The sequence below is a fragment of the Synchiropus splendidus genome, chromosome 1 (genome assembly GCF_027744825.2).
Source record: "Synchiropus splendidus isolate RoL2022-P1 chromosome 1, RoL_Sspl_1.0, whole genome shotgun sequence".
In the NCBI taxonomy this organism is placed as follows: Eukaryota; Metazoa; Chordata; class Actinopteri; order Syngnathiformes; family Callionymidae; genus Synchiropus; species Synchiropus splendidus.
In genome coordinates, this window is record NC_071334.1 from 45,819,467 (window position 1) to 45,839,314 (window position 19,848).

At 39.6% G+C, this 19,848-nt stretch overlaps 1 protein-coding gene across 3 annotated transcripts in view; it reads left to right on the forward strand.

Moving 5' to 3' along the window:
* Nucleotides 1–19,848, forward strand: part of LOC128758121 (rab GTPase-activating protein 1) — a 54,078-nt gene continuing 34,230 nt past the window's right edge. The window contains exons 1-13 of one of the 3 annotated variants that reach the window (XM_053863963.1): nucleotides 1–129; nucleotides 6,483–6,715; nucleotides 9,334–9,363; nucleotides 10,089–10,347; nucleotides 10,429–10,642; nucleotides 10,724–10,898; nucleotides 12,335–12,495; nucleotides 13,584–13,694; nucleotides 15,107–15,173; nucleotides 15,256–15,358; nucleotides 15,800–15,969; nucleotides 16,040–16,208; nucleotides 17,095–17,188. In XM_053863963.1, the coding sequence (XP_053719938.1) occupies nucleotides 6,563–6,715; nucleotides 9,334–9,363; nucleotides 10,089–10,347; nucleotides 10,429–10,642; nucleotides 10,724–10,898; nucleotides 12,335–12,495; nucleotides 13,584–13,694; nucleotides 15,107–15,173; nucleotides 15,256–15,358; nucleotides 15,800–15,969; nucleotides 16,040–16,208; nucleotides 17,095–17,188 (1,706 nt within the window). In that variant the 5' untranslated portion in view covers nucleotides 1–129; nucleotides 6,483–6,562. The remainder of the gene's footprint in view (nucleotides 130–6,482; nucleotides 6,716–9,333; nucleotides 9,364–10,088; nucleotides 10,348–10,428; nucleotides 10,643–10,723; nucleotides 10,899–12,334; nucleotides 12,496–13,583; nucleotides 13,695–15,106; nucleotides 15,174–15,255; nucleotides 15,359–15,799; nucleotides 15,970–16,039; nucleotides 16,209–17,094; nucleotides 17,189–19,848) is intronic. The other 2 variants (XM_053863971.1, XM_053863980.1) reach the window with 2 other exon arrangements.

Consider the following 19,848-nt stretch of genomic DNA (forward strand, 5'->3'; position numbering starts at 1 on the left):
GGGCAGGTTGGTGGCTCGGGTTTGTGTTTACAGCTCTGGACGGGTGGATGCTGTTGGTTTCTGGTGTTTTAAAGAAACTGCAATGTTGTTAAAACACGCTCAGGATTAGTACAACCACAGCAACTGCAGGTGAGTCGTCTTTTATCTGCAGGAGTGATTCTAAGAGTGGTTGTCTTTGAACTGAGTGGCATTTTATCACTATTAGCCTGCTAGCCAAAGATGGCTACATTTAAAGTTCTGGCCTGGATCTGGATCAAGGCAAGCCAAAACCACTAGGCGTATTGGTTGTTGCTCCTTTCCATGGCCTTTTCAAATGACACAGTTTATATCTTTCGAGATGCTGTATATACTCATTTAGCTGTACTGTTTACTCATCGTTGTCCACAGACTAGCTGTGATAGCTAACGCTGACTTCACAAGACTCGCCCATTGATGCTAAAACATGTAGCATCATCTGATATGTGCGTGTATGTTTGAATGTTTATTATGTTCTCTTTGGATTACATTTGTTAAGTTTTGCATACGATTACCATTGTGGCTAATAGGCCAGCTAACATGTTGTTCACGATTTAAAAATGATGACAGTCGTTTGCCATCATGGTTAAACACATGTGTTCTTAATGCTTTGTATGGTAGATTAGAACACGTAATAGTGGCCTCTTTTCATAGTCACTAAAGTATTTCTGACCGTTGAAAGACACCAAGGTAGTGTCCTTTAAATGAACAGTTACAGGTATAAATATGGAAGATTTAATAAACACATGGTGAATCACCATGATGTGAACTTCTACAGAGCTTATTGCGCTTGGACATCTTAAATTTAACCACAAGGCATCGGTAGTTGTAAAGTAAAGGTTCTATACAATAACAGTCTTTTTTGTGATTACGCGTGAGAAACTGCAGTGTCTTGTCTAGAGCGGATGTCGAGACACCACTCCTTCTGTGTATACAATGTTGAGGAGTGGTGTATGCAATGTTGAGGAAGCCAAGAAAAATAAAAAAAAATGAATATTAGAATTACGAGTGAAAAAACTGTCAGTGTGTTTCGAATATGCTAAACTGACAGTTATATCCATTGCAAAATGACTTTCCTTTATGAGAGTCAATATTTTATTATGTATTTGACTTGCGGAAACCTGTGTATAATAGTTGTTTTTTAGTTGTTTTAATCCATCTCCAGTCTCTCACAATGACTGTGTTAAATAATAGTCTTTTACTGCTAATAATTGTAACGTCCCTCTAGCATAATTGAGGATCTGAATAAACTTTATAAGAAAAAAAACATGCTCCTTGCTTCAATCATTCTCCTAGAAATTCTGCATCCAAGTGCTGCCTGCAAAATACTGTCCAAGCCACAAATGTTACGTATGTTCAAAATAAATAAGTGAACAAATAAATTGGATCGAATCATTGCCCCACAATCATAGGAGAATTCACTACTCCTATTGTACAACAGTATCTAGTGCTTTTGTATTTTACAATAATTCCATCTTATTGTATGATGAAATAGGTTGATGGATTGCCTTATAGATAGAAGGATTGTCTTTATTCTTCCCAAAATGGAGAAATTTTGCTTGTCACATGCTGAGTAAGATTTAAATGCAAAGAGCAAATCAGTTAGGAGTTCATTTCAGCAAGTATACTTCAGTTCTCTCTGAACTTTCCAAATGAATACTGTAAAATTCCAGTAATGCTCCTCTTGCACCTGTCACTTGGTGTGTTGGGTTAGACTGAATGGATGACATCGGCTAAAGTAGATGTGTGTTCCTCTGCAGCTGCTGGGCTTGAACAGGGCGTTTGGTATTTAAGTTGTTTACTTAACACAGATTTTACCCAGTGTTACGGGAATGCAATAGGAAATTGTGAATTTTTGGTGCTTTAGTAGCTTTCGCTCAGGATGCTGGATGTGCTTCCAAAATCAAAAAGTTCTCTTTAGGCCCTGCAGGTGTTCCTTGGTCTGTGTTTTATTATTACTTTTCTACAAAATCATCTGTTTTCTGTTACTGGCATTTATTTTTGCACAACCTTGATTCATATACTCAGTTTAACTGACAGTGGTACATGCTATATATATTTTGAATTTTAATCAGGCACTGTGAACGTAACATGTCTTCTGAAATCTATTTTAATGTGATATTTCTTTCTCTGCTTTGTATTGAAAATAGAAACATGCAACAGTGTTCAAAGCTCGCTGCCTGAGATGGCCTCTCACTTGACCTGAGTCTGAATCTTTGATCATCTTAACTTTAGTTCCATTGTTGATATAAAGAAGTTGTTAAAGCTCCAAATTGTACCTTACATGTGTACTGCAAAAGCCAGATAGGGGGTTATACTAGGTGTGGTGCTGTGCTGACTGGGAATAAATGGCAGCTGTTGCAATTGTCAGTGTGCATTGCACTAATAAAGAATTGTCATGAGACTCTACTATAGCATGTGAACTGCAGTGCCTCGTACTCCTGGGAAGGAGGAAACTCATACTGTGGAAAAAAAAAATCAAAACAATAATAAACGTTTCTACTCCAGAAGAACTGAAACTTGGTTTAACATGGGTTTAAGATGACACTGTAAATTATGTGTTTAAAATATAGTAGTTGCATTATTAATATTAATCAACAGGAGGAGGTAATTGACTTTAACAAACTGTTTATGGCGTGTTTGACAAAAGAAAAATGAGGTTCAGCTTTTACTTTCAACCAGAGTGTGTGTTTGGTGATAATAAACAATTGGAAGCTCAAACACAGTGAAAGTTTTCTGTCGCTGCCACTGATTAATTTCACTGTCAAATCCAGGCAAGCCCTAATAGGATGTTTGTTTTTTTTCCTGCAGTCATGTGGTGTCAGATTGTCTGGAAGACGCGGATGTCGAGTTGTGTGAACATGCAGCATAGTTAGCATTTATTCAGAAATATATGATGAAATAACATTTTTGAGATCTGATGTTTTGCCACACTGTTCTATTCCTCCCTCAATCATGGTATTAGTCACTATTGCACGCTCGAACGCTAGGAAATAGTCCTCCTGTCCCCTGTGAAGTGCAACGTGGCCCAGCTGGCGGCCGAGAACAGCCTGTTCATCTTGTACCAAACTAAAAACAAGCGGACTTGAAGGCAAGGCTGAAGGTGATTTTAATGCCTTGTGTTGAATAATATCTGACTTCTTAACCTCCTGACCACTGTGGCACACTTCGGAAACTTGTCTTCATGACGTGCCACAGGTTGGCTTCTTATTTCAACGTGTGATCACGTGATGTAATCACATGGAACATGGAAGACAAAATCTACCATTTCAGATTGAACACATGCTCAATCTGTAGTTTACAAACACAAGTTCAGTGTGTATAAGGGATTCACTTAAAGGTTACGTTAGCAACAGTGTTTCAATAAGTGGCTGTATGTGCTTTCTGTTAGTTTCAGATCTTGAATCTTGGATGTAAATCATTCAAATCAAAACAATGTCATGATTTAAAGTTGGGTAGTTGATTGTTTCACTTTGCTATGATCTAAATTAGAATTGTCACGGTGATGTCAGTTTTATTCTGTGGAGCGGAGAGTCTGACAATGTCGCCTCAACACAGACTCAAAGTGCTGCCCACAGACTCACAGACATTAGCGAGTCCGTACTCTTTGACTGACCACGAATAAAGCTATTATCAGTCTGTCGTGAGTCTGAGTACCGGTAGACAGTGGAGTCAGTCCACTGACCACACACATGCACGCACTCGCGATTTCTTCATGTGACCAGTATTAAAAACAAAATGATTTTTTACTGATTGGACACAAAAACCCTGCTCCACCCGCGTGTGCTGTTGTCCACTAGTTGTCTTGTAATGACGCGTGCGTTCCTCTCTAATGTCCGTGCTCTACAGCTGCAGACACTGTGACTGCTCTGCTCCATCGGTTGAATGTGTAGATCAGCTGCTTTTCCTCAACAAAAATGTACATGTGCACCCTTAGCCATTGAAGGGGCCTGGTTCAGATGCGATATTGTTTAAATAATGTTAGGTGAAATTCAACCATACTCGGAAGAGCAAAGAAATTCATTTCTCTGTTAATACATAACCATGTTAGTCCTCCACATGAGCAAGTATTAGTATTATTGCTTGTTGTTGTTGTAGGTGACATGCCACATTTGTTGGCATAGGCATGAAAATAAATATTTAACAAATAATACGCTCATTTTTTAGCATTTACTGAATTGACATCAAGGCCTTAGAATCAAAATGAATTTTTATTGAGTCTATACTGAATCGAATCGCAACCTTAATCAAAGTCAAGTCAAATGGAATTATAAAGTTCTTGTCAAAACCCAGACCTATAATCTAATCTAATCTATACCCCGAACTACAGTCAGTGGTTAACAGTAAAACATAGTCCACTTGAAGACACTCGGGATTGAGGTGGCTTTTGACTAAAAACTCTATTCATTATAAAGCAGTGGGTAATTTGAGTGACCATGGCACCTGTTGAAAGTTTTTTTAAGAGAGAATGGCAATAATAATCACACGTCATGAATCAGGCATCCCACAAGACATTTTTATGTGTTTCCTGAACTGCAAACCTTGATAAAGGAAGCAGCGTTCCTCGGGCTACAGGATGACAACGCCGCCATTATGACTCCTCTAGTGCTGCCACTGTTACTGAGCTGAGTGTGTTCATGTGCATCCTGGGGACTTTGTTTACGTGACTTCACTAGTTTTTATATGTCACACTGCTGCAAAGAAGACATCCATTACAAAATGATAAGATACTGTGTCAGGTCATTGAAACAGAGATGTGAAGGGGATGTAATAGGTGCTTGCAGGGACATGCAGGGACACTCATCTGTGTTTCTTTTGGACATCGCCTCTTGGCTACTTTGCCAAGAAAACAACACCCACAGAAAGTACTTCCTTATTTGCTTGACCCTTATAAATGTTATATACGAAAGGGCAAAGAAAGCCTTGGTGAGTGATATAACCTGGTACGTTTTTGTCACAAAAGCTAGTTCTGGGTCAAGTGTGTTGTCAGAAGTGGTTTGCGAGTTGAAGTGTGACCTCATTTACACAAAATCGACAGTAACCATGCTGACTTTCTGTTGGTGAATATCTTATTTAAAAAAGCAAGCACGTATGAAACAAGGAAGTTACAACTGCCGTTTTTTGGTGTGAAAGAGCGACACACTGATGGCAACATGCACATCACGTTGTGTCCACACTTTTTTAACTTTTGAAATCTGTGCTGTGCTAAATGTCTCAATATGGGTCATTTCATCCATGCTGTGTTATGTATGGGAGCACGATTGTTTAGATGCAACCAGGCTACTGTGGTCATACTAACCTGCAAAGGTGCAATTGCCGTCATGCATGTTCTTCTTCTTCTTCTTTTTCTTTCAACACGTTTTTCTAACAATCAGTCCTCTCCAATGGCAGGATTCATTGCTTACATCCGGCATAGTTTTGATGGATTTGATGACAATGGAAGTCATTGAACAGTGGTACAGGCGGAGCGCATGGCGGGACTCGCTTTGTGTTGTTGTGCTTGATAATGTACATGTTTTTGGGTTCCAACTGTTTTCACTAATGCGATTCCCCAGGCTGTCATCTTGAGGAGAGCAGTGAGGTGGAAAGACTTCTTTACTTATTTTTAAATAAGCACTGAATAGCAATCAAGTCTACATCAGATAAAAACCAATTCAATCTTCAGCTAAACCTCTCACTCACTTATGTATTGTGATTATTTTTTTCTTCTTGCCTTGCACTGTGCCTTTAATTTATTTTATATGCAAGTCTATATCGTTTGATACTTTTCTTCAGTATTTGAGATGTCAGCTATGGCAGTCAGCACAATGCGCCAGCAGGTGGCAGTAGTATTCCAGAACTGGCTCATACGCCACACAGCTGCCTGCTTCCTACAGCAAATGATGAATACAAGATTTGTGGATCCAGATAATTCAGTACACCTCCAAAACTGAGTCATCTGTTCCACGTCCCATTATCAACATATCCTGAAGCTTTCATTGAAACCGTATCCATCTGTTTTTAAATTATGTTGCTAACAGACTGTACGATAAACATTGCCGACTATGACTTTGGCTGAAGTTGTTGCAGTCTCTGAAAATGATAGAATATAATCTAAATAGTTAATACAAGTGTTGATTCTCTGTGTTGGCATCAGCTACTAGCTCTGCTATTTCACATGATGTATGTCCACATTTTAAATGCATTTATGGACAGTAGTTAAATATTCTCAGTGGTTGAAGTAAATTTAAAATGGTCTTGCAGAATTCACTTAAGTCCCTCCATTTACTCTGGATCTTTTTCATTGTTTATTCATTTTGATTCCTTTCTATTTACCTTTAGAAGTGCTGTTTCCTGCCCTGTCTTTACAAGATGTGCCGATTTGTTTATGATAATTGAACCGATCAACTGCCTTTCAACTTCTCATGGATTTCATCACATCATAACTGTTTGCTGCTCGTTTTTCATTATTATTTTTCTTTTTCTAGGTGATTTTGCTCATCATCTCCCACCTCCTCCTCCTGTCTTCCATTCATGAGCAGCGTGGCTGACTTTCACAACGACAGCCATGGATGACAAGGGCTCGGTGGGGAAGATTAGTGTGTCGTCAGACTCAGTGTCCACTCTCAACAGTGAGGACTTTGTCCTCGTGTCCCGGCTTGGGGATGAGACAACTTCCTCCACTAATAATGGTAGTGATGACGAAAAGACAGGATTGAAGGTAAGGACTTGGGTAAGGGTATAGGCTTGGATGAGAACGCATAGCTTTAGCAGAGTAGGTGGTCAGGAGAGCAGTTGTACTTCAGATGTGCTTCACATGTGACACAGTGCTTGGACAACAAAATAAAAACATTCCTTATAATAGATAGGGAATGTAGATTCCCTATAATGTTGAGGGATTAGCAGCACTGGATGTCATTGAACTGGACAGTTCTTTTAGAGGGGGCTTTCACTTTGCGGACTTTGGCCCGGTGGGTCCAGGATGTGCTGTCTCACACAACTAATGTGCCTATGCGCTGGGCTGTGTTCAGATTTGGACAGCAGCCGCAAAATAGCCAGTTTGTGCTCTGCAAAATGTCTCAATGATGAAATCCCCATCAGATTGGCAACACTGCGGTCCTGACTCCTGATCCCAACACATTTGCAAGCCAAGCATTGTTGCCTTCACCGTCTTGATGTTTTCCACTTGATCATCTTATTTCCCTGCCTATACCAATGAAGATGATCCTCTTCAGTCTCTGGATGCGAGTAGTGATCCAAAGGTTTTCTTTTTAGTCCAAGCAAGTTGATATATAATAAGTCGTTTATGACCCAAATAATGGATAAAACATGAAAATTATGAACACGCTTGAACAAGTCCTGCTATTCGATGACACCCGTTTGCCGTCTAATGCTTGCTTATGTGGCCGAGAACCTCAATGTAGCGTGTGTTTTGTCAAGTTGTTTTTGGATTATGGTGTCAGTGATCAGACTCAACTACTCACTGCTCCACAGACTTCCTCTTTATTGAAGGTGTGCCACCTATGTTGTTTACTGCATCTAGCACAAAAACACACCCCATTGCATCAGTTGATCGAGTTGAATCAATTTTTTGAGCCAAACAAGAGATTATCCTGATACAGAATCTGTGGTGTGAAATCCCCCTCAAGTATACAAATGGAGTTACTTCGAGAATAATCAGAATGACATCCTTTGCATGATGTGTAAATGTGTCTGTAATGTCAGTCATTCAGTGTCATGCCTTCATATTATATTATCATCATTTTCTTTTTGTATGTTTTAGGTTAACATTTCTCATCTGTTCAAGGCTTGTTTAGACTTTTAATTATTTAAACTGCCATCCATGAAGCTAAGTTTGCGGATATTGCTGCTTATGCATGCTTGGTATTAAGTGGAAGTATGCTTCATCACAATTATTTATATAAAATGCTGTCATGGGTCAGTCGTATTGATAACCTGTTTGTTGGGCACATTATTCCTCCAAACAGCTTCTCTGAGAAGAGGAGTGTTGTGGCGGGTCATCGTTACATACTCAAAATATAGTTTAAAATCATTTTGATCTTTAGCGCGCTATGTATTGCGTTTTTTTTTTTTGTTAGTTTTTTTCCATTGTCGACAATGGAATAAAAATGGGCAATGGAATAAAAAAATGGAGTGTGAGCTGGAGAGTGCTGCTGCATTGAAGGTGAATTAGTCCAAGATAAATTTGGTCCTCGACCCTGCCACTTGCGACACTAGAGGGCACTCATTAACTTATAATTCATTTTTCAAAAGAATGAGCTTTAGATCACTTTTTATTTGGATTACATGTGTTTTCTCACACTACAGGTCACACAAGTCCAGGGAAGCCTCTTGAAATCTGTTTTGTGGTTTGGAATTTGGAATAAAAATTTTCAACTATAATTTCCGTGAAACAAACTAACGAGAAAATATGCAAACTCTTTGTTGTTCTTTGTGCATTCTTGACAGATGGTGGCTGTCTACTTCTTTTCTTGCACCACTTGTCTAAATTCTTTAAAAGTTTTCTTCAGAAGTTAGATGTGAAATGACCAGGAGATGGCGCCAAAATCCTATCCGCGTTTTGGTGGGAGGGGTGCTTGTTCTCAATTATTGCTTTATTAGATTACATTAGATGAACATGGTTTTGTCACTCTGTTTACTGAATAAATTTCAGTTACTGCTTGCTTGAATATCAACCGCAAGTTGACTATTTATTGAATTTCTCTTTGTCTGCATGGGAGACAGCACAACTTTCACAGCTCATTGTGACTCACTTACACGCAGACCTCAAGGATTGAATTGGCACTGGTGAATCGTTTTTCTATATTAGATACATATTCCAGTTTCATCAAAACAATTCATCTGAATGTTGAAAAACCCAAGTGGAAAGTACCATAATGTTGTGCAAGGAGGGTTGTGTTTGCTGTCTGAGTCACCATTTACAGAAGCAAATGAGTTGAATAGAAAATTGTATTTTTTTAATGAGCCTATATTTTATGTTTATTTTATGTATATGTTTGTGATTTATGCGTGGCATGAGAGAAGGTAGATAGATACTTATCTCTGCTGAAGGTGTGTGTGAAAGTGCAGTAATTATTGTGGTGTTCACTCCTAGCTTACTACATGTGGTCAAAGTTTTCTTTGGTTGTGAGTCGCTGTAGAAATAGCCCCAACAGATCACATCTTTTACATCCAATATTGAGTTTGTTGTTGTCAAATCATTCCATTCACCTGGTCACCCAGACATCTTGATTTAGTTTTTCGCCACAATACTCAAGTTTCCCAGTCCATCCTGTAGGAGGGCACTTGGTGTGTCTAAACTTGTTGTTTGTTATACAGGTGATTTCTGAGGAAGGGGTCAGCTTTAAGGTCAGTCTCTTCTATCGCTCTTTCCACATTGTGTTTGTTCCTCTCCTGTAATGTGGTATCTCGTGGTGATTCTGTGATTTGTGATCGTTGTGATTTGAGTTCTGTTCATGGCCGCTGCCTGCCTTGATGAGACTCAAGTGATATCATACTCTTGGCACAGGTCTACTGATTGTAGAAGGATGAGAACTGAGGAGGTCTTCAGATGCATAAGCAGTGCTCCGCCTTTATCTGCACCAGGCTGCTGCTAATGCAACATGTGTACCTTATGTAATGCATGGAATAAATTATGCTGTTGTAAATATTCAATTTTTTTTTGTTTGTGCGAAGCAGACTGCACTGCTGCATGAAAGATTTTGCGTTCAGTGTATGTCTGCTGCAAATATCCTTTTCAGTACCAAGCAAATGACTTACTGGAGTTATCAGAGACGGTTTAATTTGGAGCCGATTTCATAATATTTTTCTTATCATGCTTTGATGTTACACAACAGCTTTTTCAAAATCTGATGCATTCAGGATTTTTTGGCTGATTTTGTGAATGAAATCATGTCACACTAATCTACTGATTATTGGTGATATATTTCTGTTATTAAAAGAAGGACATTGGTCTGTGAAGACCAATCAGAAACGTGGACGACTGTCAGTCAGAGATGAATAATTTTAGAGGGAGTGTCAGTTAAGCAACTATTATAATAAAGCCTATTATTTTTGTGCTCCTTGTTTCTCAGATTGTTGGAAATGGGAGTGAGCAGCAGCTCCGAAGGGAGTTGGAGGATGTCCTCATGGATCCATCAGTAGCTGAAATTGGGGTTGAGCAAGGTGGGGGAATGGAGAATCAATTTGGTAACAACAAAGATCTGCTGTCTTCTATTGGAACATCTGTACCACCGGGCACTGACCCTCTAAGTGCAACATCTCCCAAGCTGGAGATAGCACTTCCAGTTCAAACAGCCCAGGAGAGTGAGCTCAATGAGAGGTCGTACCGAGGTGAGTCATTAGGTGCTTCAAGCTCATACACAAAGGGACACCTGATATTTGTTCTTGGAAATAATCAAGTCTTACTTGCAGCCGATGAATCGTCATCAGAAGGAAGCCCTTGCAGTCCTATACCAGATGAGGACAGTGTTGTCTTCAGCCAGCTGACATATCTGGGTTGTGCCTCAGTCAATGCTCCACGAAGTGAAGTGGAGGCCCTTCGCATGATGAGTATTCTCAGAGGACAGTGCCAAGTCCCATTGGATGTCACACTGTCTGTGCCAGGCGTGTCAGAGGGCACTGTCAGGTAGCGATCACACATAGACCTAAAAATAGGAACCCCAACCTCCATCATCATCTAACTTGTGACCGTTTGATGTGATTGCAGGTTGCTGGACCCCCACAGCAGTACAGAAATTGCCAACTACCCCATCTATAAGATACTGTTCTGTGTGCGTGGTCATGATGGCACACCAGAGAGGGATTGCTTTGCCTTCACGGAGAGCCACTACAATGCGGAGATCTTCCGGATTCATGTGTTCCGCTGCCAAATACAAGAGGCAGTGAGTATTTTGAATGCATTTAGAGGCAATTATTTTCCTCTTCCTCCGTCAACTCCCAATCTTGATTGAGGTTGATGATACTTCGTCGTCCTACACCAAATTACTTCCCGGGCTAACTTATATATTAAAATAACACATATGAACATGCTTATTTGAGACAGTTTAATCCTAATTGTTTGGCCATTTTGCTCTCCATGAAAGTTTTCTATCATTTATAGCAGTGACATGTTACATGACGTAAGCTGACCTGAATGTTTTGGTTATCTTTTTCTTATATCCTTATAAAATTAAGCTTGAGACATTTAGACTAGATGATTGAATTGAACATGTGCATCTAAAAGTTGGAAATTTACCCACACGTAAAGGTCGGTTTTCTTAGTTGCTACAAGGACAGAAGTTTTGGAGCCCTGCTAAGTATCACAGCAATCATGCTTTATATGCTGATACCAAGGCTTTCATTGGGATCCAAAAACATCATTATATTCTTATGGCTACTGTGCAGCATTCAAAAAGTTATTGTTTCATCAAGAAAGAACAAATGGCTAGTAATTACTCTGCTAACCGTGCTCTCACAGTACTCACTTCCACCCCACACAGGCAATAAAAAGGCCAATTGGAGACATTTGCTTACCGTGGCGTTGATGTGAGGGCTTAGGAACAATAAATCCATTGTGCAACTCGGCTCCCTTGGCAGGATTGCTTTCCGAGACACACGGGGGCTCTGCCATTTCACTGAACTCATCCTTACTACTTACATCCAGATGTGGAATTGTTTATCAATAAACAACCCCCCTACACAGTCTCAATCTCCTTCACATGCAAAAAGAACAAAAGCCATTGTATAGTGAAGGTTAAACGCCCCTTTATACTGAACCCCTTTTTAAAAAAAAACAAGTCAAACGATCATTGTTATTTATTGATAAATTGTTGGACCCCCATCATCCAACCCTCTTGCCCCCTCCAAGTTCTGATGCTTACTGGAATCTAAACCACTCTGCTGGGGGCTGCTATTTGGGAGAGAACACCATCTATTATCTAACACACATGTCTGCTCACTAAGAATAAAAGTCAAAAAACGTTCTGCTAAAATGGAAAGCTTGAACATTTTCCACAGTGGGTAGAAACTTGCATGCAGTGATTGTAAACAGTCAGAACTTTTATCTGGCATGTCTGCCACTGCTGGGGGTAAAAGGTAAAGCTTCTTACAACTGAACCATGACATAGTTGTCCAAAAAGTCTTACCTCTGTCATGACAAGGACACAGAACCTCCTGTTTGTTTTTTCCTGGTTGTTTTAGGCTTCTAAATAAATGCTGCTTCTGGGGTTCTGAATCAACTCAAAGTGCTAATGCGCAGTGTTCCATATGCAAATGTATACGTATGTATATTATATGACATATTCCATTTATTAATTTGGTTTCTGTTTGGCCGTGGTAGGTGAGCCGTATTCTGTATAGCTTCGCGACAGCATTTCGGCGGTCTGCAAAGAGGGCACTGTTGTCATCACAGCAAGCGGCTCCACTCACGCCCGACAGTGACTTGTTTACCTTCACTGTCAGCCTGGAAGTCAAGGAAGATGATGGCAAGGGTACTTTCAGGTAACCTTTTTATTGTTGTTACTACTTTATCACATTTGACATGAACGCCAATACTATTAATTAATTAATACATGCTATATTACAGTAATAGTAGTGAATATTACATTCTTTTTTGAAGCTTGTCAAGCTTCATTGACCTGTCTTGTAAACTGAACTTCACTCTGGCTTTTTGTGTAGTCAAAAACATGGCTGAACACCAATTAAGGATTATTAAAAAAATCTATTTTTAAAATTTAGTCATAATGGATTTTCTCGATTCTTTCCAATCCTAGTTGTAAGAATAGGAAATAATCTTTTGAAATGAACTCACTCATTTATTTATCCTGCCAGCCTAATTGCTTTTCAGTTTTTGTGAACACAGACATGGCAAACTTGGTGCATGCATAAATAACAAATCAGTCAGAGATTCAGTTGAATGTCTTGACCTTTTTTTTTTTACTTTCACAAGTTTCTACTAAACAAGCAGTGCTCTTCTGCCTCCCTCAATCATTCATCCTGATTTCATTATTTTGGTTTCCAAAATTGGAGTCACTTCCGCACTCGTACAAATGAGTTGCTTATTTGGAAAACAGCAATCATTATGTTGTTTTCCAAATATGTGCTGCTATCTTTAGCCCGTGTATACTTCCTCCTCATTAGATCTCTTATGTATGGTTCAGTTTTCAGACCCATGATCCCAACTGCTTTCACATGTTTTATACTGTATCACCAAGTTGCTCCCAGTTTGAGCTTGTTATGTCTGACATGTTATGTGTAAGGTTCTAAGAAGAGATTTATTATAATTTGACATCAAAACGTCTTAACACACGTTTTATTGCTGAAAAATGTGTCAATGAATGTTTTAAATGGTGCTGCTCCGGTCTTAAAGTTATTTTCTCTTTCCGGCATTTATAATACGGGGAAGTTAGCCAGATTTAGAACATGTTTGGAATCTTAATCTTCTTCTTAATCTTAATCTTAATTTGATTAGTCAAAACATTCTTTCTTTAAATGTCACCATTCCATTCAATTAAGATCAGTTTAGGTTAACCCTCTTTGTATGGCCAAATTTTAAATGTTTACATTTGTGACCTTTCTCGAAATTACAGTGCAGTTGCCAAAGACAAGGATAAGCAGAGCTTCAAGCTGCGGGCCGGTATGGACAAGAAGATTGTCATCTATGTTCAGCAGACGTCTAATAAAGAACTGGCCATCGAAAGGTAAAGAATGGCGATGAGTAAATGAGATGTTTCAGTGGTTGGCTCATACACTCGTTTGATATATCAACTCCTCTCTGTTGGTGTTCCATCTGTTGGAATTAATCCAATTATATGGGATATAAATTTAGCATTTTAGGGATGCAGTGGATACGGTTGTAATGGTTGCAGGTAAAAATGGTGAACTGAGATAAAATCCCCAAATGTTAGTTGCACTGATCCTTTTTTTGTAACATTCACTGCCTTAAAAAATGTAAGTAGTATTTTATCTTAATCTTTCAATCTTGTAAGTCAGTTTGAACCCAAAATACATGTGAATTTATTGTTTTCATGGATTGCTGCACTCCGTTCAAGTTCCACACCAAGCGGTCACTCCTGCGGGATTGATGCTGGACATCGCAGTGGGAAGTTACGCTCTTAAAAAATGTTTGAAAAAATAAATATGTTGGATATGTATGTTAAAACAACAGAAACGTCGCACCTCTGTTGATTAACATGAACAAACATTGAGGCGATTGCTCTCAACAGTTGTTTCATTCATCTGGTGTCTGCCGTTGCTGACTTATTTTGCACACATTTGCTGAGCACACTTGTAAAGCGTGCTGGAGTAATCCGTGCTACATTGTGCTGTTCTTGGTTGTAAATATTATCCATAGATCTGCTTTTGTAACAATGAAATAGCACAATTTCATGACATCACATGCAGCGTCTGACCCTGTGATGCTGGAGCCGTTTCTTCATCCTGTACAGTGACACAAACCATACAGCAGACATTTTAAATTCAGGCACCTGCTGTACTCTTCATGTGCTTTATTTGTTTGCATATTATTATTTTTCATCGACACTGATCATTTTGACATTAAATTTTCATACTGTTCCGTACTTAGCACGGCGAAACAAGGGCTTAACGACATAAATTTTGAGCTCTCTTCAAAATGGAGAGGTCATTCTGCACCTTTAATTGATCCCGAAAACAGTCTTTGTTTCAGTAGTGCTGAGTCAGATGTGTCAGGTTTATGTGTTCCAGACCAACCATAAGATGGTGGTTGATGCTCCCGTTTTCCATGGTTTAATAAATCTGTTGAATTTAAACATTCCACAGCTATTTTTGTGGACTTCCCTTTTCACAGTGGTTTGTTATTGTATGATGAACTCGAAGAAGATGGAGATTGAAGTGCTGTGTTTAATACCCACCATCTTCTGCTTCGCATTAGGGGATCAGTTCAGTCAGATATGTGATGTTTTAACAGCAGTTATACTCTTGAGAGATTTATTTTTCTGTGTCTGGTGCCTGCGCTTTTGCAGTCCTTTTTTTTTGTCCTGCACCCTTACATAATCGCGTTATTAACTTTTTTTTCTCTATCTCTCCTGGTCTGTGTGTGTCTGTGTGTGTGTGCGTGCACCCTCTATTGCAGGTGCTTTGGCCTGCTTCTTAGCCCGGGGAAAAATGTGAAGAACAGTGACATGCACCTTCTTGACCTGGTGGGTAAGACGTACATTTGGGTGCACTTACATATATTGGTCTTCTGGGAGTTAGCTAACTTTTCCTGACTTATGCCCAAAGGAGTCAATGGGAAAGAGCTCAGACGGGAAGTCTTACATCATCACAGGAAGCTGGAACCCCAACACGCCTCAGTTCCAGGCTGTGAATGAGGAAACACCTAAAGGTAACAACCGAAAAAAAAAAAAAATAAATTACTCAGTGGCTGTTAGCGTGCCAGCTTGTCGTACAAATCCAAATATAAGCTCTAAAGGCTGTTAAAAGTGTGTTATGACAGTTGCTTCTGTTCAAATTGTTCTTAATTGAAAACTTCTCCCTGGCTTCGGTCACTGTGTATCTGGTGGAATATTCTGTGCTTATTTCACAACATTCTTGTTCAAGATATATGTGCTTTGGACTCGGTTAAATCTGATTTTAGCATATATAGTCACCCACTTTGTTTCAAGTAGTAGGAAAACAATTCTGTCACTTCTTCCACAAAACATGGCTATAATACTCAGGCCTGAATTAATTATGTTATTATGTTGCTAAATGGCAGAACTCAATTTAGGAACATTCAGTTGTCATAAAAAAAATTAACATTCAAAATACCTGATTTCTTTCGTAGATAAATTTATGTACATGACAACAGCGGTGGACCTGGTGATCACTGAGGTAGAGGAGCCGGTCCGGTTTCTGCTGGAAACGAGAGTCAGAGTCTGTGCTCCAAACGACAGGCTGTTTTGGCCATTCAGCAAGCGCAGCCACACTGAGACCTTCTACCTTAAACTCAGACAGGTATGTTAAGCCTGAGCTTGAGCTTTTCATGTGTGTATTAACATCTACCACTGACTGCATTTCTCATTAGATGGAACGTAAAGAACGCAAGAGTCCATCCTCTGACACACTTTATGAGGTGGTCAGTTTAGAAAGTGAGACTGAGCGAGAGAAGAGGAAGACAACAGCCTGTCCTGGTGTTCTTCCCAGCGGGCCCGGTGCCATGGTTCCCTCGCCGCCTGAGGATGACGAAGAGGAAGGTATTGATTTAATGCCCTATGTTTTATGGTGTCTGCTAACAATTCACATAGATGACCCTAATTCCATCTAGACATGAATAACTGAGAGGCAAGCACAGCGGTCTTCATGCCCTTTATCAGCATGTTTTGCCAAAAGTTAAAGTGTTTATCAAGGATTTTTAAAAGAATTCCAGAGTGAGAAGGTGAACAAATTAACCTTAGAGATAATCACCTGCAGCATATGTTACATATCTGGAATCATGCAGATGTGATACTTTACAGGGCACAAAGTACCTTGATCTTTTGATAACTGTTTAAAAAGGCATTTACTGTCTTTAGCCTCAATCACCGAAATGAAAGGGGTGCAAGTATTTCTTCTTTGGCTGCACCAAATTTAGACTTGCGGTCTGCAGGAGTCAGTGTCCCGTGGTAGATCAGATGCTGTGTTGCAGAACTGCTTGTTCTGATTTCTGAGGAGTGCATAGCTAGCAGTGTTTTTTTTTTCTCTTCTTTTTTTGGTATTTAATTTTAACTGCAGTAGCAGGGAAGTCATGCTCATCTGTTTGTCCTCTGCATTTTTGCTATAATAAAGTCTTTGTGTTTACATACTCATCCTCATTTTCAGTTTCCTCACAGTATGGATCCCTGGTCATCAATGTAGGTCATCCCGTTGTGCATCTCTATTGGCAACTCTCATATTGACAATACATCAAAACTGACCAATGCAATAAAACACATTCAAACAAAAATAAAGACTTGGACCATTTACTTGGTCGAAAGTGTGAGGTAAAGTTTCCAGTCTGACATTTACTTAGTATCTTTCAACGACTCTCACATAATAGTCACTCTTTGAAGTAAATAATGTGATATTTTATGTTTCTTCATTGACATATGTGTCCTTCTTCAGATAATGATGAGCCTTTGTTAAGTGGCTCCGGGGACGTTTCCAAGGAGTGTGCAGAGAAGATCCTTGAGACCTGGGGAGACCTGCTCTCCAAGTGGTGAGTGGTATTACTTTTAATCCACATGGTTGCTTTATTGAACACAATCTTGCTTTTATTACTTCAAAAATTGGCCTCTTGGAAAAAGCAAAATGGACTTTGTCAGCTACTAGAACAGGGCTCTAAAGTAAACTATTTGGTGCCACTGGTAGTAGAGACTGGCTCAGGGCTGAGGTGCTTTAGGTATTTGCCATAATTTAAAAAAAGTACTAGATTGGATGTGCACCAAAAGGACAGTCTGCTTGAACATCCTGAAGATATCAGGAGAAATGGAGGTGCAACTCTGTAAAGGTGTCCCATCCCTCTTCCCCAGCCCTCTATTGTCCTTGAAGGCTTTCACTCCTACTGTCACTCTAGACGTCTGCTCTGCTGAGCTAACATAACCCACCATGTGCTAATTGGCATTGGCTAACTTGACTATTAAGCTGTCACGAGCCATGTACACACACATCATGACAGAAAGACCATATACAGTTGGTAGCATGTGAAATGTTGCTTGAAATGTTTCTGTAGTAACACTGAATTGTCATTTCAAGTCGGAGCTGCCCATTTTCATCTTGTTGGATTGAATTATTTGAGGGTAGCTCAGGGTAGCTTGTGGGTTCATGGTAACTCCCAAAGTCCTATCAAGCACTTGCATTCATTGCTTCGAAAAAACAAATCTCTTTCCAGTCAGTACTCCAGGTGCTCTATCCCTTGCCAAAAAACCAATGACTTGTTTACTTGCTGTCAATGAAACTTGCTCTGTAATACAGTAGATCTGCAAATGCCAGATCTATGGTGTGGAAGCGGCGCTTCAGAGTTCACTACAACCTCCAGTGAGATGTTCCAGTGACAAGCAGTCTCGGAAATGAGATAAAATGCCCACAACAACCATCATTTACTGAACTGATGGATGACTAAGTGCAGAACAGCGAAAAGGCCACATTTTAAGTAGCTCATCCTGGCCTGAAAAGAAAACCTTGTTTTCGGCTAAGAACTTCTGATTTGTGTACGGGTGAATTCCAATTCCTTTCTTAATGCTCATCCTCAGTCCTCAACATCAAAAATGCACGCTCCCGTGAAGTGCAAGGGCTGTCCCAATTCTCAGGAAGTTAAGTTGAGGAGCAAGATTGAGGATAGTATCTTCCTCAATTTTGAGATTCCCTGGCACCTGGTACCTTAGTATTGAAGAATGCCCATACTACCCAGAATTCTTCATATATTTTTAGCCAGCTACGAATGTGTTTTATTTGTTAATGGTGATATAATCTAACAAAAGCTATTGTATTATCTTTGCCCATTTTATGGTTTATTTACCTCATTGTTGAATGACATTCATTTCTATTTTATGATCTCTTGTCACTCATCTTCCGAATTGACAGAAAAATGCTGCTTTTGCATAATGCAGCCTTGTCTGGATTTAAGGGTTGTCCCATTTCTGAGTCACGCTTAGCCCTAAACACTTGGTTTATCAGCTGGAGTTGAGGGGTTAAGGTAGCCTTTTTCATTCGGGGTGCCGCGGTACACTAGTGTGCCGTGAGAGAGCGTCATGTGTGCCTTTCACAACAGAACGATGGAAGGAGTGATCCTTGTCGGACCGCCGAAGACAGTCTGCACCGCAGAGCTAACGGCTAACGTGACAGCTCACTTTGATTGACATGCACCTTGATACTCATGGACTGTCAAAGTTTGCTTTGTGGTCTTGAGGTTTGCGAAAAACTAAGTACACAACAAAATAAATGTGCTCCAAAATGTGAAGAGAGAAAGAATAATTGTTTTTATGAAGCAAGTTCAGGCAAAGAATGCTAAGGATTTGTCCAGAAACTCAAAACTACAATAAAATCATGCAAAAGAGAAGATATAAAATCGAAACAGTAATTTAAAGTAAGTAAATACATAAATAAATCATGATATATTTAGCCCTATTGCCCGCCCCTTTCTGGACACATTTGAAACAAATACATTTTCTGCTATTTGTTTCTGCAAATAGCCTTGCAAAATTAACAACCAAGTAGCTACAGTTTTTCTCAAATGAATAGGGATTTTTTATAGGACTTTAAGCACAAGCGTGCTTTGGCCAAGGTTCCTTTGGTGGTGTGACCTGGGATTTTTTCAACGAACCAAGGATGCCGTGGCTAGAAATAGGGTGAAAAACACTGGGTTCAGGATTAAGAATTGGCTAAGAATTGCCCCTAACTCTACAGATCAGTTAATATTGCACACAAATGACATTGTGGGGTATTGGATATGATCCATGCGTTAAATAAATTGCTGCAAACAAATAAAAATAATAGTCTTGTCCTCTTATTAAGTTTTGACATCTTCTGATGTCTCTTTTGGAAAACTCTTCCACAGTCAGACAGTTGAGGCAAAGTACTAAGTACAGCAACACAGGTAATCTGATCTACAGATAACACCAATGTGTTTCATTGGGGCCCCTTGATGAAGTAAGTGGGAGCTGTGCTGTCATGGATTCGCGGTGAGTTCCCATTCACTTGCATATTTTTGCAGAAGTCTCACCTCCCAGTCAAAAGAAAAGTCAAGATCATCTAGGTTTGTTTGAGCTTGTTTGGTTTTGATAACATGTATTTTTGACATGCCAAGTTCAACCTGTGAAGACCTTCATCATGAGCTGCATCATCACACCCTTGGAGGGTGTTTCGTAATAAAGCAGCAAA